The sequence below is a fragment of the Girardinichthys multiradiatus genome, chromosome 6 (genome assembly GCF_021462225.1).
Source record: "Girardinichthys multiradiatus isolate DD_20200921_A chromosome 6, DD_fGirMul_XY1, whole genome shotgun sequence".
Taxonomy (NCBI): Eukaryota; Metazoa; Chordata; class Actinopteri; order Cyprinodontiformes; family Goodeidae; genus Girardinichthys; species Girardinichthys multiradiatus.
Window position 1 is genome coordinate 28,072,187 of NC_061799.1, and position 21,184 is coordinate 28,093,370.

Below are 21,184 nucleotides of genomic sequence, written 5' to 3' on the forward strand. Positions count from 1 at the left end.
TCTTAAATGAGGCTACGCATGTGAAAATCTGAGAAATAAACCCTTTTAAATTTCTCTCCTTTTGATTTCCCATAAAACAATAATGGAATCTCTATTGGAGTTAGAAAATTGTACTCCATCAAGGCTTCCTAATTACATGCTTAAATGCTGGGATGATCACCTTGTGCTTCAGCTTTCACACACACAGGCAAAATGAAAGATTACTATGTTTAATATATGCACAGAAATGATTAACTCAAACTGGCCAGTAATTATACTCAATGCTGCACCACTGCTAGATGTGCTTATTACAAGTATATTACTTCCAGAGCAGTATATTACTTACAGAGCAATAAACGCTAGATGGGTTAGGATAGTGACCAACAAGCTGGTTGATTTAGTGAAACATTTGACAGAGCAAACCGGACAAAATGAGAGAATGTTGTATATACTAAACATTAAAGCAGGGACAGCTATAGAATTCAGGTAACATTCCAAAAGTTTTTTTCAACTAACAAAATTATTAAGTAGATGCCACTTAACTTTTTACAGCCTCCCTACAGACTTAAAAGTCCAGTACAAAACGAAAAAGAAGGTAAAGCTATTAGTTACGGTAGTTTAATTCTCAAATAAATAAATAGTTGTACTTATACTTGTAATGTGATAATATGTTTTATACTTTTTACGCTCTAATACCAGATACAAACAAGAAATCACATCCAACTGAAACATTTCAGATTAACTTGCATATTTTACAGTTATTACTGCCCATAGTAGTTATATTCATTCCCATGTACAAAACAGAAAAACATGTGTATAAATGTCAAACACAGGGCAGCCAAAGAGTCAAGAGAAATGTTGTCTGAGATGACCAAAATAATGAACTGACCAAAATATTTAAAAGTGCCAGTCTGTCTGTAATTTACAGCAGTGGGGAAGGACCACTTGTAAAAAAGAATGTAATCCAGAAAACTAGAATTCTATCATTATTCAGGTTGATGTAATTTCTGCTCCAGCTCTGACAGAATTGCTATTCTGATGTCTACAGGCATCAGCAGTTCCTTTTCTCCCAATAACTGCCTCACTAGAAAAGCCGATTTTTTATTACCAACCCGTGCAGCGATTGTAACAGCCTTTTTTTCAACACATAATCAGCTTTACTTAACTGCACTACCATAATGTAGCTGTCCAAACATTTTTTAAAGAACACAACCTGTCACTGCACTCTTTGAGTCCATCTACAGTTAGTTTTCTCTCAACAAAAAGTTGTTTGCCTCTAAAAGGTTACTTCAAGCTAATACAGGTCCTTCTCAAAATATTAGCATATTGTGATAAAGTTCATTATTTTCCATAATGTCATGATGAAAATTTAACATTCATATATTTTAGATTCATTGCACACTAACTGAAATATTTCAGGTCTTTTATTGTCTTAATACAGATGATTTTGGCATACAGCTCATGAAAACCCAAAATTCCTATCTCACAAAATTAGCATATCATTAAAAGGGTCTCTAAACGAGCTATGAACCTAATCATCTGAATCAACGAGTTAACTCTAAACACCTGCAAAAGATTCCTGAGGCCTTTAAAACTCCCAGCCTGGTTCATCACTCAAAACCCCAATCATGGGTAAGACTGCCGACCTGATTGCTGTCCAGAAGGCCACTATTGACACCCTGAAGCAAGAGGGTAGGACACAGAAATAAATTTCTGAACGAATAGGCTGTTCCCAAAGTGCTGTATCAAGGCACCTCAGTGGGAAGTCTGTGGGAAGGAAAAAGTGTGGCAGAAAACGCTGCACAACGAGAAGAGGTGACCGGACCCTGAGGAAGATTGTGGAGAAGGGCCGATTCCAGACCTTGGGGGACCTGCGGAAACAGTGGACTGAGTCTGGAGTAGAAACATCCAGAGCCACCGTGCACAGGCGTGTGCAGGAAATGGGCTACAGGTGCCGCATTCCCCAGGTCAAGCCACTTTTGAACCAGAAACAACGGCAGAAGCGCCTGACCTGGGCTACAGAGAAGCAGCAATGGACTGTTGCTCAGTGGTCCAAAGTACTTTTTTCGGATGAAAGCAAATTCTGCATGTCATTCGGAAATCAAGGTGCCAGAGTCTGGAGGAAGACTGGGGAGAAGGAAATGCCAAAATGCCAGAAGTCCAGTGTCAAGTACCCACAGTCAGTGATGGTCTGGGGCGCCGTGTCAGCTGCTGGTGTTGGTCCACTGTGTTTTATCAAGGGCAGGGTCAATGCAGCTAGCTATCAGGAGATTTTGGAGCACTTCATGCTTCTGTCTGCTGAAAAGCTTTATGGAGATGAAGATTTCATTTTTCAGCATGACCTGGCACCTGCTCACAGTGCCAAAACCACTGGTAAATGGTTTACTGACCATGGTATCACTGTGCTCAATTGGCCTGCCAACTCTCCTGACCTGAACCCCATAGAGAATCTGTGGGATATTGTGAAGAGAACATTGAGAGACTCAAGACCCAACACTCTGGATGAGCTAAAGGCCGCTATCGAAGCATCTTGGGCCTCCATAAGACCTCAGCAGTGCCACAGGCTGATTGCCTCCATGCCACGCCGCATTGAAGCTGTCATTTCTGCCAAAGGATTCCCGACCAAGTATTGAGTGGATAACTGTACATGACTATTTGAAGGTTGACGTTTTTGTATTAAAAACACTTTTCTTTTATTGGTCGGATGAAATATGCTAATTTTGTGAGATAGGAATTTTGGGTTTTTATGAGCTGTATGCCAAAATCATCCGTATTAAGACAATAAAAGACCTGAAATATTTCAGTTAGTGTGCAATGAATCTAAAATATATGAATGTTAAATTTTCATGATGACATTATGGAAAATAATGAACTTTATCACAATATGCTAATATTTTGAGAAGGACCTGTACTATGTATGTGGTGGTGGGAAGATAAGCTAAAATATTGATAAAATTATACTGCAATAAAACACTTTCTCATTCATTTGGCTCAGACACTAAGAAATAAAAGAAGTGACTGCAGCTAATTATTGTGGATAAACATGCAGGAGAAACATTTAGGTATTTTAAACATGAATATTTATTTTATCCCCTCTGACAATATTTATTTATATTTAAATGCCTACATGTTGAGTGTGTGTGAAACTGGAATATAATTCCTTGCCTGTTTGCACAAACTTGGCCTATAAAGCTGGTTTCGAGTTAATGTTTTAACAAAGATCACGTTCTGCAGACATCAGCAGGCTTTTGTACTGACACAGGACACAAACAGGACACAGGATACAAAATAAAAACTGATATAAAACAAATTTTTCTGCCGGAAAAACGTTTGGCTTGTAAACAACTCCCAGGGATCTGATTGTTTATTCACTGCTAGAGCTATCTGCTTTTGCTTTGGCATTAACTGTGTTCATCCCTCAGTTTTGGATTGTTTCTTCTCCTGAGGCTTTTCCTAGGACAAAAAGATTTTTTCAACAGAGATTGTTTTTGGTGGGCTTACTTTCATGAAACTCACCCACATTTCCTGCATAGAAGCTCCTGGTGGGAAGTACGAGTGCCGACTCCACCTTTTTTGTGTTGCCAGTAAGCAGCCACATATGCTTTTAACATATTCTTTTAGAAATGTCTTAATTGGTAAAGAAGACAACCTGTTTCTATTTACAGCAACAATAGTGATGCTGTTCCAGATAGTGTGGTTATAAACACTATGTCATCTATGTCATCTCCAACAGCTGTTTTTGTGTCAAAAAGTGTATTTTAGGGGCACGTGCTGGTGGTGTGGGGGTTAAGCGCGCGAGCACATATAGAGGCTAAAGTCCTCGAAGCAGCCGTCCCGGGTTCGAGTCCCGGACCTGGCGACCTTTGCCGAGTGTCTCCCCCTCTCTTTGCCCCTCCTTACTGTCTACCTACTATCAAAACAAAGGCCACTAGTGCCCAAAAAATATCTTTAAAAAAAAAAAGTGTATTTTAGAATTATTTATCAGCAAACAAGCGAAAGGCCAATTACAATTTATGTATTTCATACCTTCATTCTTTTTAGGTTAGGTTTAGGTTCTCTGACTCTAAAATATGATATCTGGCCTTTTAAATTTTTATATGTACAAAACGGGATAATTGCAGTGAAACACTAAGAGCATGTGTTCGAAAGAAGGGTGATGATTGTACTTTATTGGTCCTGTGTAACCTCTGGAGCTCTGCAAAATGAAATGACACTTTGGGTTGAAATGCTGACGGGGGATGATTCTGTGAGCATGAAGAGCCCTCTGTATCACAGACCTATTGACACTGAATGAGAGAAAGGAGATCATGCAATTAACCCCCTCATATATATTGACACATGTCCAGAAAACCTTACAATAGAAGAAATCCATGGAGATGGTCAAGGAGAAACCAGCCTGTCAGCCATAACTCATACAATTAAAAAAAGAGTCAGATACTTATGTACCACTGTTGGTGTGAGAAAACAGTTGTTGGCATTCAGAGGGCACGGACGATGTAGAACGTATGCAGCATGAGCTCTACTGCAATTCAATTCAATTCAGTTTATTTATATAGCGCCGATTCACAACACATGTTGTCTCAAGGCACTTCACAACAGTCAGGTACATACATTCCAATTAATCCTAACCATTGAACAGTGCAGTCAGAGTCAGTTATTTATTCAAATTGGATAAAAAGTTTTTCTGTCTAAAGAAACCCAGCAGATTGCATCCAGTCAGTGACTTGCAGCATTCAATCCTCCCGGATGAGCATGTAAAGACAGCGGACAGTCACTGGCGTTGACTTTGCAGCAATCCCTCATACTGAGCATGCATGTAGCGACAGTGGAGAGGAAAAACTCCCTTTTAACAGGAAGAAACCTCCAGCAGAACCAGGCTCAGTGTGAGCGGCCATCTGCCACGACCGACTGGGGGTTAGAGAGAACAGAGCAGAAACACAAAGAGAACAAAGAAGCACTGATCCAGGAGTACTTTCTATGGGAAGGAAAAGTAAATGTTAATGGATGTAGCTCCTTTAGTCGTTTCACCTAGAAAGAAAGAACAGATAAACTCTGAGCCAGTTTTCAAGGTTAGAGTCTGAAAGAGAGCACATATAATTAGTTACAGTTAAGCTCAGTCAATCGCCATGTCTAGGAGAGAGAAAGGGTTAAACACTAACACAGGGCCATGTGGATCATCAATAGAGGGTGAGCATTAAGCTGTTGCCAGCAGAAGCTTGGACGATGCCCCTCTCCAGAAAGGTGTCACAGGTAGACACAGAACCAGGCCAGGTGTAGTTTCTAGGAAGAGAAAAAAGAGAGAACAAAGTTAAAAGCTGAAATAACAGCAAATAATGCAAAATTAAAGAGTAGTGTGAGAATGTAGCGAAGAGGGTGAAAGTGGTCATTATGTCTTCCAACAGCCTAAGCCTATAGCAGCATAACTACACAGAAAGTTTCAGTTCAGATTATTTAGTTAATTGGCGCTCATTTACAACAATGTTGTCTCAAGGCACCCCACAAAGGGTCCCACTGATGGTCATTGTTATATTAAAAACCACAAGGATTGGGATACTTCCCTCTGTCAGACTTATTATAACCAATGGAAAAGAGAGGGGGTCATACAGGTAGCAGAAATGGAGGGTGTGTTTGCAACTCAACCATAACTGAACCGGTTTTGGCTAAACCTGACTCCCACTTACTCCAACCAACAGGGAGGGAGGACGGCTCCCTCCCTGGTAACCTAAGCCACTCTAACTATAAGCTTTATCAAAAAGGAAAGTTTTAAGCCTAGCCTTAAAAGTAGACAGGGTGTCCAAAGCCGGGAGCTGGTTCCACAGGAGAGGAGCCTGATAACTAAAGGATCTGCCTCCCATTCTACGTCTAGAGACTCTAGGAACCACCAGTAAACCTGCCGTCTGAGAACGAAGTGCTCTGTTAGGAACATATGGAACAATCAGATCTCTGATGTATGATGGAGCTAGATCATTAAGGGCTTTATATGTGAGGAGGAGAATTTTAAATTCTATTCTGAATTTAACAGGGAGCCAATGAAGGGAAGCGAAAGTAGGAGAAATATGATCTCTCTTTTTAATTTTCATCAGAACTCTTGCTGCAGCATTTTGAATCAGCTGAAGGCTTTCAACAGCATTTTGTGGACATCCTGATAGTAAAGAATTACAATAGTCCAGCCTTGAAATAACAAATGCATGGACTAGTTTTTCAGCGTCACTCCTGGATAGGATATTTCTAATTTTGGCAATGTTCCGGAGGTGAAAGAAGGAAATCCTAGAAACCTGTTTAATATGGGATTTAAATGACATGTCCTGGTCAAATGTAACACCAAGGTCAACTTAATGCCATCCAGGTTAAGTGATTGACTAAGCAGTTTCTTTTTTAAAGACTCCGGTCCAAAGACGACAACTTCTGTCTTGTCTGAATTCAGAAGCAAAACATTTAAAGTCATCCAAGTTTTTATATCTTCAAGACGTACTTGTAGTCTATCTAACTGGTTGGGTTCATCAGGATTTATGGATAAGTAAAGCTGAGTATCATCAGCGTAACAGTGAAAATGTATCCCATTCTGCCTGATAATGTGACCTATTGGAAGCATATATATAGTAAAGAGAATTGGCCCAAGTGCTGAACCTTGTGGTACTCCACAATTAACCCTGGCGTTTAAAGATGATTTATCATTTACATGAACAAACTGGAATCTGTCAGACACATAAGATTGAAACCAGGCTAGTGCTGTTCCCCTGATCCCTACAGCATATTTCAGCCTTTCTAAGAGAATATTGTGATCGATTGTATCAAATGCAGCACTGAGATCTAACAGGACAAGTACAGACACAAGTCCATTATCTGAGGCCATAAGAATATCATTAGTGACTTTCAGCAGAGCTGTTTCAGTGCTATGATGAGCTCGGAAGCCTGACTGGAACTCTTCGAACAGGTCATTGCTGTGTAAATGCTCACACATTTGATTAGCAACTATTTTCTCAAGAATTTTAGATAAGAATGGAAGATTGGATATAGGTCTGTAAGTTATTAAGTCATCTCGATCAAGCGAAGGTTTCTTAAGCAAAGGTTTAATTACAGCTACCTTAAAAGCTTGTGGTACATATCCATTTTCTAAGGATAGATTAATCATATCTAAAATGGGGCTGGTAATCAGAGGGAACACTTCCTTAAATAATTTGGTTGGGATTGGGTCTAACATACAAGTTGAAGGTTTAGATGAAGCTAATATTTCTGAAAACTCAGGAAGCTTCACAGGATCAAAACAGTCCAAACACAGATCAGGTTCTACAGTTACTTCCAATGTTGTCTCACTTGCTGAGGATGAAGTAATCATCTTCGGAAGTATGTCAAAGATTTTCTTTTTAATAGAATCAATATTTATTTAAGAAGAATCCCATAAATTAATTACTGCTAAGAGCTAAGGGAATGGATGGCTCAACAGAGCTATGACTCTGTGTAAGTTTAGCAACTGTACTAAAGAGAAACCTAGGATTATTCTTGTTCTCTTCTATTAATGATGAAAAATAAGCTGTTCTGGCTTGGCGAAGTGTCTTTTTATACAACAGTAGGTTATTTTTCCAGATTAAGTAGGAATCCTCTAAGTGTGCAGAGCGCCATTTCCTCTCCAATTTTCTAACATTGTGCATTAAAGTATGCAGCTCTAATTAAACCAAGGAGCTAGCCTCCTGTGAATAATTACCTCCTTTTTCAAGGGGCTGCATTGTCTAATGCATCATGCAATGATGAAGTAACACTATGAACAAGAGAATCAATTTGTGAAGGGGCAGAAACAGAATTATTGCCCTCCACTGTGTTTTTCAGTGATAATGAGGCAATTAAAAGTGGAACAGATTCTTTAAAGGTTGTTAGAGCATCGTCTGATAATGATCTACTATAATGAAGTTTTCTTTCAGGTGTGGAGTACTCGGTTAAATTAAACTCAAAGGTTATTAAAAAATGGTCAGACAGGACAGGGTTATGAGAAAACATTGTTATGTCTTTACACTCAATGCCATATGTCAGCACAAGGTCCAGAGAATGAAGACAAAGGTGGGTAGATTTGTTAATGTTTTGAGCAAAGCTAATTGAGTCTAAGATAGCATTAAACGCTATATTTAGGCTATCACTTTCAGTGACAACATGAATGTTAAAATCCCCCACTATAATAACTTTATCTGTATTTAACACTAAATCAGGTAAAAGGTCTGAAAACTGATCTAAAAATTGAGAGTAAGGGCCTGGTGGAAGATACAAAACAACAAACAGAAGTGGTTTTAGTGCTTTGCAATTTGGATGAGGAAAACTAAGGATTAAATATTCAAAAGAGTTGTAGCTATTGATTGGTCTGGGACTAATCAATAAATCGGACTGAAAGATGGTTGCTACTCCTCCTCCTCGGCCAGTATTTCGAGGAATGTGAAAATTTTAATAATTAGTAGGAGTTGACTCATTTATAGTAACATAATCTTCTGGCTGCAGCCAGGTTTCTGTGAAGCAAAATAAATCAATCTGATTTTCACAAATCGGGTCACTAACTAGCAATGTCTTTGAAGAGAGAGATCTTATGTTCAGTAGGCCACATTTAATTGTTTTATTTTTCTTTTCGGTCTGAGTTGTGTTTATTTTTATCAGATTTTCCTGATTTCCTCCTTTTAGATTATTTTTTAATCTATTCAATTTTGGCTGGGGGCGAGACACTGTCTTAATAGGGTAATGGGTGGGTAGCAGTACAGAAGCTGCAGAGAGGAGTATTAAACTACGACCCTGCTTCCTGGTCTGAACCCTGGGTTGTCAGAAGTTTGGATACTTTTATAGCTATTTGATGGTATAAAACTGTTTGCCCATTAACATTCTTTACACACTGTGAAGTGTTACTTCTGCAGAACCATAATTAACAATATGACAAGTCTTCAATCGAGAAACGACTCCCCTAAAGTGGGACGCTGTAGGCCGCTGCAATCCTTGGAGTCTGGGTCTCCAACTACGCTGGAGGCTAACGAGGATATGCTATGCTGCATTAAGAACATGGACGATCTTCGGACAGAAATCATTACTAACTATGAGTCCATAATATCCAAATCTGTTAAGGCAGAAGTCTCTCATGCTCTGAAACCACTGGAAAAAAAGTTGAAGAGACTATTTCTGACCTAGAGCGCTCGGCTAATAATCATGAAGACCAGCTGATGAACCTTCAAGCTAAACGTTTGGCTACAGATGATAAGTCAGAAATGCGAAGATTTAGAAGCCTGCTCTAGACAGAATATAATCGACTTATAGGCCTGCCTGAAGGATCTTAGGGTCCCAACCCCACAAAGTTTCTTTCCAGACTTTTGAATGACTTGCTGAATCTCTAGGCTTTGCCCAAGTTAGACAGAGCCCATGGCACTTTACGTGCTAAACCCGAAGGTGGATGAGCCACCATGGCCAATGGTCATCAGAGTTAACAAGTTCCAGGTCCTGCGTCATTCCTGGACGTGATATTTCTAATTTTGGCAATATTCCAGAGGTGAAAGGAGGAAACCCTAGAAACTTGTTTAAATGGGATTTAAATGACATATTCTGATCAAAAATAACTCCAAGATTGTTTTTACTTTATTACCAGAGGTCAATTTAATGCTGCCGATATCAATTGATTGACTAAGCAGTTTCTTTTTCAAAGATTCGGGTCCAAAGACGACAACTTCTGTCTTGTCATAATTTAGAAGTAGAAAGTTTAAAGTCATCCAAGTTTCTATCCCTTCAAGACATGCTTGTAGTCTATCTAACTGGTTGGGCTCACTAGGATTTATAGATAAATAAAGCTGCAGCATAACAGTGAAAAAGAGTGATAAAGCAGTGACAAAGCTGCAGCATAAAAGTGAAAAAGAATCTCATGCTGCCTGATAATTGTACTTACTGGAAGCATATATGTCTATATATAGTAAAGAGAATTGGCCCAATCACTGACCCCTGTGGCACACCACAATTTACCCTGGAGTTTGAAGATGATTTATCATTTAAATGAACAAACTGGAATTTGTCAGACAAATAGGATTTAAACCAGCCTAGTGCTGTTCCCCTTGATCCCTACAGCATGTTCCAGCTTTTCTAAGAGAATATTGGGATCAAGTGTATTAAATGCAGCACTGCCATCTAACAGAACAATCCATTATCTGAGGCCATAAGAATATCATTAGTGACTTTCACTAGTGCTGTTTTCATGCTATGATGAACACTGAAACCTGACTGAAACTCTTCAAACAGATCATTACTGTGTAAATGCTCACATACTGGATTAGCAACTATTTTCTCAAGAATTATAGATAAAAACGGAAGATTGGAAATAGGTCTGTAATTTAGAAAACCATCTTGATCAAGCAAAGGTTTCTTAAGTAAAGATTTAATTATAGCTGCCTTAAAAGCCTGTGGTACATATCCCTTTACTAAGGATAGATTAATCAAATCTAGAATGGGGCTGGTAATCAAAAGGAACACTTCCTTAAAAGAATTGGCTGGGATTGGGTCTAACATACAGGGTTGAAGGTTTAGATGAAGCTAATATATTTGATACGGTAACTCAGGAAGCTCCACTGGATCAAAGCAGTCCAAACATAGATCAGATTCTACAGTTGCCTCCAATGTTGTCTCACTGAGGATTAAGTAATCGTGTTCAAAATGAATGCCAGTTATTTCATTTTTAATAGAATCAATTTTATTTAAAAATAATGCCAAAAAGTCATTACTGCTGAGAGGTGGGGGAATGAATGGCTCAACAGAGCTATGACTCTGTGTAAATTTAGCAACTGTACTAAAAACCTAGGATTATTCTTATTCTTTTCTATTAATAATGAGAAATTAGCTGTTCTAGTTTGGCGAGGTGTCTTTTTATACAACAGCAGACTATTTTTCCAGATTAAATAGGAGGACTCTAGGTGTGTAGAGTGCCATTTTATCCCCAATTTTCTATCAGTGTGCTAACAGTGTGCTTTAAAGTATGCAACCTTGAATTAAACCAGGGAGCCAGTCTCCTATGAATGATTATCTCCTTTTTCAGGGGGCTACATGCACCACGCAGTGAGGAAGTGACACTATGAACAAGAAAATCAATTTGTAAAGGGGAAGAAACTAAATTATTGCCCTCATCTGTGTTTGTCTGTGATAATGGTGAAATTAAAAATGGAGCAGATTCTTTTAACGTTGTTACAGCATTTTCTGATAATGATCTACTATAATTAAATTTTCTTTCAGGTGTGGAGAAATGAGTTAAATTAAACTCAAAGGTTATTAAAAAATGGTCAGAAAGGACAGGGTTATAAGGAAATATTGTTATTTATTTACAGTCAATGCCATATGTCAGCACAAGGTCCAGAGAATGAAGACAAAGGTGGGTAGGTTTGCAAATGTTTTGAGCAAAGTGAATTCAGTCCAAGATAGCATTACAGGCCATATTTAGGCTATCATTTTCAGTGTCAACATGAATGTTAAAATCCCCCATTATACTGACCCTATCTGTATTTAATACTAAATCAGATAAGAAAAATTGAGAGTAAGGGCCTGGTGGACGATACAAGACAACAAACAGAAGAGGTTTTAATGCTTTGCAATTTGGATGAGGAAAACTAAGGATTAAATATTCAAAAGAGTTGTAGCTATTAATTGGTCTGGGACTAATCAATAAATCGGACTGAAAGATGGTTGCTACTCCTCCTCGCCTAGTATTTCGAGGTTTGTGGAAATTTAAATAATTAGAAGGAGTTGACTCATTTACACTAACAATCCTATGCAGCCAGGTCTCTGTGAGACAAAATAAATCAATCTGATTGTCACAAATCAAGTCTTTGCAGGAAATGGCTGTCTGTTCCTCCAGCGCAGCTTTCAGCTGCTGTGTTTGCTGAGTTAGGTCTCCAAAGCACACCATTATTCATAGCTCAGACCTCTTCTCTTTCTGCAACTCTGGCTTTTTTCTCTGCATATCTGGACTTGTTATTATTCGTTATACAGCCCTTATCATCAGCCTCATTGTGACGCTTCAGCTTCCGCTCCGAGGGTCATCGCGAGGCTACAGCCAAGGGTCAGTGTGATGGTTCAGCTCACGCTTGTGAGGGTCAGTGCAACAGCTCATTTCTTGTCTCTGAAGGTCAGCACGATGGCTCAGATCCTGCTTCTGAGGGTCAGCGCAACATCTCATCTTCTTCTGACTAGCCATCATCAATACTGACTTTTCCTGACCAGCCACCATCACCGCTGCCTTCTTCTTGTTGCTGCCTCCTGTTCCTGGGTTCCGTGAGGGGTTCAAGGAAGAACCGCTTCCTGTTCCTGAGTTCTGACAGGGGTTCAAGGAAGAACTGGCTCCTGTTCTTGGGATTCTGTAATGGGCTCGAGGACAACCGCCTCCTGTTCCTGAGTTCTCTGAAGGCTTCGAGGACGAACCGCCTCCATCTCCAGAGTCTCGACAACAACTCTGCTGCAGATCTTCCGGGCTCAACTGCAGATCTTCTGGGCTCAACCACAGAACTTCTGGGATCCGTCACTGGCTTCCGTGGCAATCTCCAGAACCTCGCCGAGAGTTATAGAGGTTCCTGCACTGCTCTTCAGGGCCTCGCCAAGGGTTCCAGCGACTCCTGTACCGCTCTTCATGGTTCTTGCTGAGGGTTCCAGCGGTTCCTGCACCGCTCTTAACGTCTTCGCCGGGGATGCTTCTGGTGCCCCCTAAAGCTCCACCATGGTTCTAAGTCTCCTGAGCTCCTCCATGGTTCCAAGTCTCCTGAGCTCCTCCGTGGTCCCAAGTCTCCGTTGCTCCTCCATGGTTCCAAGTCTCCGGAGCTCTTCCGTGGGTTCAAGTCTCCAGACACTCCGGACACTGAACTAAAAAGAAATAAATTACTCTTTCTTTCACAAAACCAATAACACCCGGTTTGAATGTTTACTTCCCTCTACCCCTAGACCGTAACAGTTCATGTCTCCAGTGCTCCTCTATGGGTTCATGTCTCCTGAGCTCCTCCGAAGGTTCAGTTTCTCGAGCTTCTCCGTGGGTTTAATTCTCCCAAGTTCCTCCATGGGTTCAAGTCTCCATCTCCTACTCTCTGTCAACCAGCAGACCGGGCTTTCAGAGGGCCCTCTATGCTCCAATTTGCTTATAGGCCTTGTAAGGGGGTGGAAAATGCTACTTTGATTCTCATAGACATGGTGGTGGGTCATTTACAGCAGAAGAGCGAGTTTGCTTGAATATTATTCACTGATCTGACCTCTGCCTTTAATATGAAGAGAACTGACATCTTGTTTGGACAGCTTTCCATTTTGAGGGTGAATGGGTGGCTGATCCACTGGTTCAGAGACTTTTTGGCAGCCTGACCCCAGAGGGTCCACTCTTTGAGTAGGTTGACGATATCCCTGTTGTGGGTCTCTTCAACAATAATGCCAGCTGTGGTTTTGAGGCTCAAGTGCATATGGTTGAACAGTGGTGCAAGCAATATTTTCTGATTGTCAATGTAGATAAGACCAAAGAGCTCATCGTAGGTAGAACTGGTCCTATTCAGCTCCTGTCTATGTCTGACCAGCCAACTGAGCGATCAGGTGCTTCAAGTACTTAGGTATGTACATTGATGTGGATGAGATTTATAAGAAAGTCAATCAGAGACTATTCATGATCAGAAAACTCAGACGTTTTGGAGTGAGCTCACAGATTCTTGAGAAGGTTTATATCAGTGTCATTGAAAGCATTCTTGTTTTTGATATCATTGTGTGGTTTGTGTACCTCACAGTGGTAGATAAAACCAAGCAGCACAGAATTGTAAAAAATGCAGGGAAGGTGATTGGCAGAGAAAAAAATCACTAGACATTCTTTACCAGACAGCAGTGAGAAAACTGGCCTGGTCCATTCTCAGAGCTGTGGACCATGTTTCATCCGATGAGACTTATGCCCTCCGGACATTGTTACAGAATGCCCCTAGCAACAAAGAAGGTGTACAAGGGTTTGTTTCTGCCAAATGCAGTCAACCTTTTGAACAAAACTATAGAGCCTGAGAACGCAGAATGAAGCACATGAAAGTAGTTGTTCTTATCACTAACCTATTGTTGCCTGTTTTAGTGTGATGTAATGTGGTTGTAACTTGTGAAAGTGAACCAAAGATAAATTACCACTGATATGGACAAATTAACCTACCTACCTACCTACCCACCCGCCTGGCCGCGGTTTGTAAACGCAAACTGCACCAAACAAAAGAAATAAAAGACTCTTGAATACAAACTAACAGAAACTAGAAAAACATGAAACTAAAGCATAACCAGATCCAAAAACCAAACTTGACAAAACCTGAACTAGAAGACAAAAACTAAAGCATGACCAGGAAAATAATAAACAGAAGCATGATTCAAAAACTGTGAGAAACATATAAGAAAAAACCAGAAACCAAACAACCCCAAATCATAACAGTCTGGGCTTCAAAATCACAAATTTGTCTGCACGGTGGTGCAATTTGTAGCACTGTTGCCTTGCAGCAGAAGGTCCTGGGTTCACCCCCCGGCCGGGGGTTTTCTGCATGGAGTTTGTATTTTCTCCCAGTGCATGCGTGGGTGCTCTCCGGGTACTCCGGCTTCCACCCACAGTCCAAAAACATGACTGTTAGGTTAAATGGTCTCTCTTAGTTGCCCTCAGGTATGAATGGATGTGCTTGATTGTTTGTCCTGTGAGTCTGTGTTGCCCTGTGATAGACTGGCGACCTGTCTAGGGTGTACCCCGCCTTTATTAAGAACTGACAAATCAACTCTTGTTGCTGCATCACTGCAGTGAAAGAGGTCCACACTACATGACAAATATTAGTCATTTCCCATTTTTGAGTCATATTCAGTTATTTCCAAACCACTTCTCTTAATACAAACGTCCAAATAACATCTTTTTCAAAGGAAACACGGTGATCAACAGTCTTTCCCTAATAAAAAATAAGTCATGTGTTTTATATTGGCAACAAAATTTATATCAGCTTATTTTTGCAATTTTCGTTTCCCAGAGTGTAAAATAACTTTCTAACGTGATAAAAAGGATATGAAACAAGAATCTTTACAGGCTTTCATAAATGGAGAATAACACTTTAATATCAGACAGAGCCACATATGCATGCACCATGACAAGACTATGAATTACGTTCAGTTCCAAACATTATAAAATGGTCTGTGACAAATTTTCTTGACATATTTTTAAGTGGATTCTGCAGATTCAGCTAACCACCTCGGTTATCGATTATGCAGATATGTATCGATCCATAAACCGGCTGCAGATCCTTCTGTATCAAAGAGTTTCAGACTCCATCTTTTCCTTTTTGAAGATTTTTTTTTTGATAGGTGTTTCTGCCTTGATCAATACCACCACCCTCCGCCTCTCTGTACCATTGGAGGTCTACTTCATCACTAGAGGAAAACAATTTCATCCACTGGCTCCACCTCATTCTCCATTCGACTGTGAGGAGAGTGCATGTGTAAAAGGGCGGGCAACAAGCTTTAGTTTTCCTTCTGCAGGCTTCAAGTCAACAGGCTAAACAGCATTTCTTCAATGTGTAGAATAAGGGAGTTGAGTTCTGGGCAGCTGCTGCACTTAGAGGGAGACAACCGAAATCTGTGAGTATTGTCTGGCACTGGAGAGAGGGAGATGGAGGAGTGAAAGATCTGAGCAACAGAGGTAAGTCTCTCCGGATTCTCAAAGTGATTACCTCTGGAAGTGAAGTCGTCGCTCACATCTGCAATTATCACGCCCGTCTATCTCTTGATGAAGGACTGGTGATAGTTATGCTGAATATTTTTGATCACTGGAGTGATTCAGCTGTATTTATCATAAGTGAATCATTATGTAAATAAATTTAGCTTCTAAAAGGAGCACACTTTTTATTTCATCAGTCATACGTCTGTGCACTCGGTCCTTGTTTTCTGCTACCTGGAATTTTTGTCACATAAAATGGAAGAAGATTGTGGAAGCCACTGAGAGTAAATTGTGGTCTGCTGGGAGCTGCTGAGAAACTGCACTTGATCACAAAGCACTTGCCGTTGCAATTATGGTCAAAGCACCCACGTCTGAATCAATCGCCCTCGGGCCAAACAAACCAAGCGATGCCCAGGAGACCACTGTCCAACAGTCCAGCCTTCTAAAAACACCTCTCAAAGAGATCACAGTGTCTTTCATCAGGAGGACCAAAATCCATGGTTTGAAGTTCATATTCTCTCCAAACAAGTCGAAACCACAGCAGCTTATCTGGACTCTGGCTTTCTTCCTTTGCATAAGTCTTCTCTGCACCTGGTCCTGGAACCGGATTCTCTATCTGATGTCCTACCCTGCTGTCACAAAGATTTACATGGTTTGGGCTCACAACATGTCCTTCCCAGCGGTCACTTTCTGCAACAAGAATGTGTTTCGTGCATCCAGTATGACTAAGGATGACCTGTATCACAGCGGTTACTGGATGGACCTCTTGTATCATAACCACACTGTGATAAAAAGGAGCTTGTCCATCCTGAAAGAAAGTCACAAACCAGCTCTCCTGAGTCTGCTGGACTTCCAGAACTACACCCCAACCCCTGATTATGTTAACACGACAGAGATGATGGGTCGACTAGGCCACCAGCTAGAGGACATGCTGCTGGAGTGCAGGTTTCGTGGGGAGACCTGCACCTACAAAAACTTCAGCACTGTATGTAGAAAGAGAAAGATGGTGCTTGCCAGGTGTGGAGTGTTGGTAGCAAGGTGTATTAATAATTTATTTGACAAAGCCCCTTTAGAGCAAGATTTCTCTCAGGCTGTTTTGATGTGCTGATGTTTAGGAGCTGAAAAAAAAGCCAGTCCTGTTTTTTCCTCTCAAACATGTCAGTTTCTTTCCTCATTAAACCGACATTTTCTCAAAGCCTCCCAAGAAAACAAGTACAGCAGTACCTCTAAGTCATCATCTATGACTAGTGTCAACTTTTTAAACATGTTTTATTTAGCTGTGGTCACTGAAAAGGTTTGAATGTGCAATAATATTGTGAAGACAGTAATACTAAGCAACAAAAATATGAATGTTAATATGTTAGTTTCTCAAATTAAACATCTGAATGGCCTGGGGAAAATGCTATAGCTAATGCAGAAATACATTTTTGATAAAGCCGGTCCAAGGTAAAGCAAACTAAGCTGCTGCTTAAGGTCCCCCAACCCAGCAGGGTTCCCTCATGAGTGACTTCATAAACAGAGTGCAGATTTTAAAACTTTGTAGTTATCTTTATCAAGAGTAATAAAAATTTGCATGGTAGGTTTGATGGAATTACATTTTAAAAATGTAAATTAATTTAGTAATTTATTTAAACTACTAAATACCATTAACTATTTTTTATTATCATTGGGACTTCCAAAAGAAATACTAGGGTATACAGTATTACTATCTGCTTGTGGTATTGAAATATCTTTTATTTTATGTTTTTAGATTTATTTCTTAGACTAAAGACTGAACAAAGAACTGTTGTTGCTCAATTAAATTGCATCTAAACAAAATTATTTATATAAAAGGTATTTTCCCTCTTACAGATTTCTTGTCTTTTTAATTTGTTGTATATGTTTTAGATCATCAAACAATTTTAATATCAGACAAAGATAACCTGGGAAAATGAAAATAGCAGTTTTCAAATGATGGTTTAATTTATCAGGGGGAATAAAGCTTTATAAACTAATATTGTTAAAGCTGATTTAAATTATAAATTCACTGTGATTAACCATGCTTTTTAGAAAACAGTTTAATTTCACTTGGTAGAATAAATTAGCACATGACCTGTAGAATCAGGAGATTCACTTAAACAGAGACTGTCTGAGAACATGAAGAGGGTTAAAATATCCCACAGTGCAAGTCTTTGAGACTGCAGAGAACCACAGTGAGAGGCATTCAACAAATGTAGAACTCATGGACAGTGGTGAACATTCCCAGGAGTGAGGAGCCTCCTGTTTAAAATACTCTTAGCACCTCAAGCCTCTCTTCCTTCCAATAAGCTTACTGTTCATGATTCATCAATAAGAAAGGGGCTGGGCAAAAATAGTATCCAAGGTAGATTTCCAAACGAAGAAGGCACATTTACCAATAAACACCTTGATGATCCCTAAGAAAGTCAAACATGGTGGCAGTAGTATGGTGGTTTGGTGTTGCTTAATGACCTGGATGATTTGTTGTAATTAATGGAACCATCAGTTTTGCTCTCTACCATAAAATCCTGAAAGAAAATATTATGCCATCAGTTAGTAACCTTAAGCTCACGGGCATTTACTTGAATTATGCTGCAGGACAACGATCCAAAGCATTTATGTTTTGTTGTTTTTCAGGTTTTAACTAGCACTGCTTTCTTTTCTACCCTTAAATGCAGCGACATGTTCTACTTTTGATAGATTTAGCTTAGATCATTTACTAAATACTACCAATAAAGACATTTTTTGTCGCTGTGGATTGGTTCGAAGGAGCTGTTGCGTCATTAAGGTGAGAAACTGCTTACATGTAGGAATTAAACGTATTGCTGTTACTGCACTAAACACAAGGTGTAATGCTGCTAAACAGGTAAAGGCACAGTAAGTACACTAAACAAAAACAAGTGGAACAGATTTAAACTTATGCACCTTCAACATCTTATTTGCAGTAGTTTTTATTGATGATATTCAAAGCAATATTGGTGGAGTCCCATTTATTGCACACTGTAACTGCAATTAAATTCAACACATTTCCTTTCCAATTAAACAGGCCCCTCCTTCCTGACCAGAAACAAAATGACTAAGTATGAGAAATAAACTTACCTGCTCATTTGCTTTTATTTATTGCTACGTATTCAATACATAATGTGAAATAAAAAATGTGTGCAAAGCAAATGAAAATCGTTTGATATGATCAATGTGATTGTTTATTACTACACAATGAAACTAGGGGTGTATGTTTAAAGGTAAAAATATGCAAGCATTGAGCATGGAGAATTAATAAATATTATTGGATTTTTCGCTGGATCTCCAAATCAAATTCTGCTTAGAGTCTCATATTAGTTTGGGCCAACTTAGATTTTTGAGTAACTGGATTGTAGAAGTAGAAGGCATTCCCAGTCAGTCTGATGCCTGTTTCCCTTAAAATGTTCACAGGGTATAAAAAAACAAAGAACATACAGAATGACTATAAAGGATTTTAACATGTCATTTTATATGTTGGGTAAGGGTAGGGATCACAGTTTTACTGGTGGAGATCAGATCATTAATATTTCAGTCATAAAAACCAAAACAATAAACAGTGAAAGTTTTAAGCTGTGCAATATGTGAAATATAAAAGTTGCAAGAGCTCGGCTGGGCATGGCAGCTTCACTGTTTCTTTAAAATATCAGCACAAAGCTTTTACAGTATTAAAAAATCCATCGTCATAGCTAGAAACAGTCATATTTTGCATTTAAGCTGTGCTTATAACTGAAGCATAACTTGTCTTAGCTGAAGTGTGACTTTCAGGCCCTCTTATTTTATTTAAATTGCAGTGTAAAATTTTTAAAAGTCACCAGTTAGACGGTTTCGAGTCACTTAGCAGACCTCATTATATGGCCGGCAGTGGGAAAAGGCATAGAGCTCTGTCGAACAGCATCTGTCGGAGCTGCACGAAAGTCTGTGTGAGTCTGGACACGGAACACTGACTCTGATCTCTGGAGATCAGCTTTGCCCAGCTGGCTGGATTTCTGCCAGCAGACCCCTTAAAACAGCCTTGCTACAGAGGATAACTGGTGAAAAGTCACTAAGAGCTGTGGTTGTGTCTTTCCTGATGTGAGATTGATTCTGACAAGTGCTAAAGATATGTGGACGGCTGAAAACTACTGGCTGAGCTTTATGGTGCTTTGTGGTGTTCTTTGCGAGTTGTTAAACTGCTTGGATGCTCTACTCATTAAGCTGGAAGTATGACTCAGTGTGGCTACTTATGAAGTAACGTTTTACACCAATTGTATTAAGTCCCTACTTTGTGTGTAAAAGAGACCATTAAACATTTATTAACAAGAGATCATCTAATGATATTTTTATCTTCAGAACTGCATCCATTCTATGTGGCATATATTCAACAATATGTCAGAAATTGTCAGAGATGTGGATCCATATTGAGATCATGGCATCACCCAGTGGCTGCAGGTTTCACTGCTGCACATCCATGACCATTTCCAACAAATTGCAAATGTGCTCTGTTGAACTGAGATCTGTTGATCATGGACTTCATTTGAATACTGTAAAAACTAATTAAAATATGCAAGGAACCAGTTCTAGATGATTTGAGTTTTGTTACATGCATTGTACAGTTAGATATCACTATCAGAAGATGGGTTCACTGTGGTCATAAAGTGATGGAACAAAATTCCAGTAGGTTGTTGTGTTTAAACCAGGCTTCCCCATTTGGATGCTTGGTTTGAACTTTAGCAGGTCATCTTCACCACATTTAGATGACTAAAAAATTATGTTGCTGCCACATTATTGGCCAGTTTAGTTTTTGTATTACTAAGCCGTTGAAATACAGGGGTTGGACAATAAAACTGAAACACCTGTCATTTTAGTGTGGGAGGTTTCATGGCTAAATTGGACCAGCCTGGTAGCCAGTCTTCATTGATTGCACATTGCACCAGTAAGAGCAGAGTGTGAAGGTTCAATTAGCAGGGTAAGAGCGGAGTTTTGCTCAAAATATTGAAATGCACACAACATTATGGTTGACATACCAGAGTTCAAAAGAGGACAAATTGTTGGTGCACGTCTTGCTGGCGCATCTGTGACCAAGACAGCAAGTCTTTGTGATGTATCAAGAGCCACGGTATCCAGGGTAATGTCAGCATACCACCAAGAAGGACGAACCACATCCAGCAGGATTAACTGTGGACGCAAGAGGAAGCTGTCTGAAAGGGATGTTCTGGTGATAACCCGGATTGTATCCAAAAAACATAAAACCATGGCTGCCCAAATCACGGCAGACTTGAATGTGCACCTCAACTCTCCTGTTTCCACCAGGACTGTCCGTCGGGAGCTCCACAGGGTCAATATACACGGCCAAGCTGCTATAGCCAAACCTTTGGTCATTCATGCCAATGCCAAACATCGGTTTCAATGGTGCAAGGAGCGCAAATCTTGGGCTGTGGACAATGTGAAACCTGTATTGTTCTCTCATGAGTCCACCTTTACTGTTTTCCCCACATCTGGGAGAGTTACGGTGTGGAGAAGCCCCAAAGAAGCGTGCCA

At 39.8% G+C, this 21,184-nt stretch overlaps 1 protein-coding gene across 3 annotated transcripts in view; it reads left to right on the forward strand.

Annotated features, from left to right (window-relative positions):
* Window positions 1-21,184, forward strand: part of asic1c (acid-sensing (proton-gated) ion channel 1c) — a 217,678-nt gene that overhangs the window by 168,352 nt on the left and 28,142 nt on the right. For 2 of the 3 annotated variants that reach the window (XM_047369081.1, XM_047369082.1), the window contains exon 1: window positions 15,715-16,634. The exons of the other annotated variant lie outside the window; for it this stretch is intronic. In XM_047369081.1, the coding sequence (XP_047225037.1) occupies window positions 16,002-16,634 (633 nt within the window). In that variant the 5' untranslated portion in view covers window positions 15,715-16,001. Of the gene's footprint in view, window positions 1-15,714; window positions 16,635-21,184 lie in introns of those variants that run through there. 3 annotated transcript variants of the gene reach the window in all.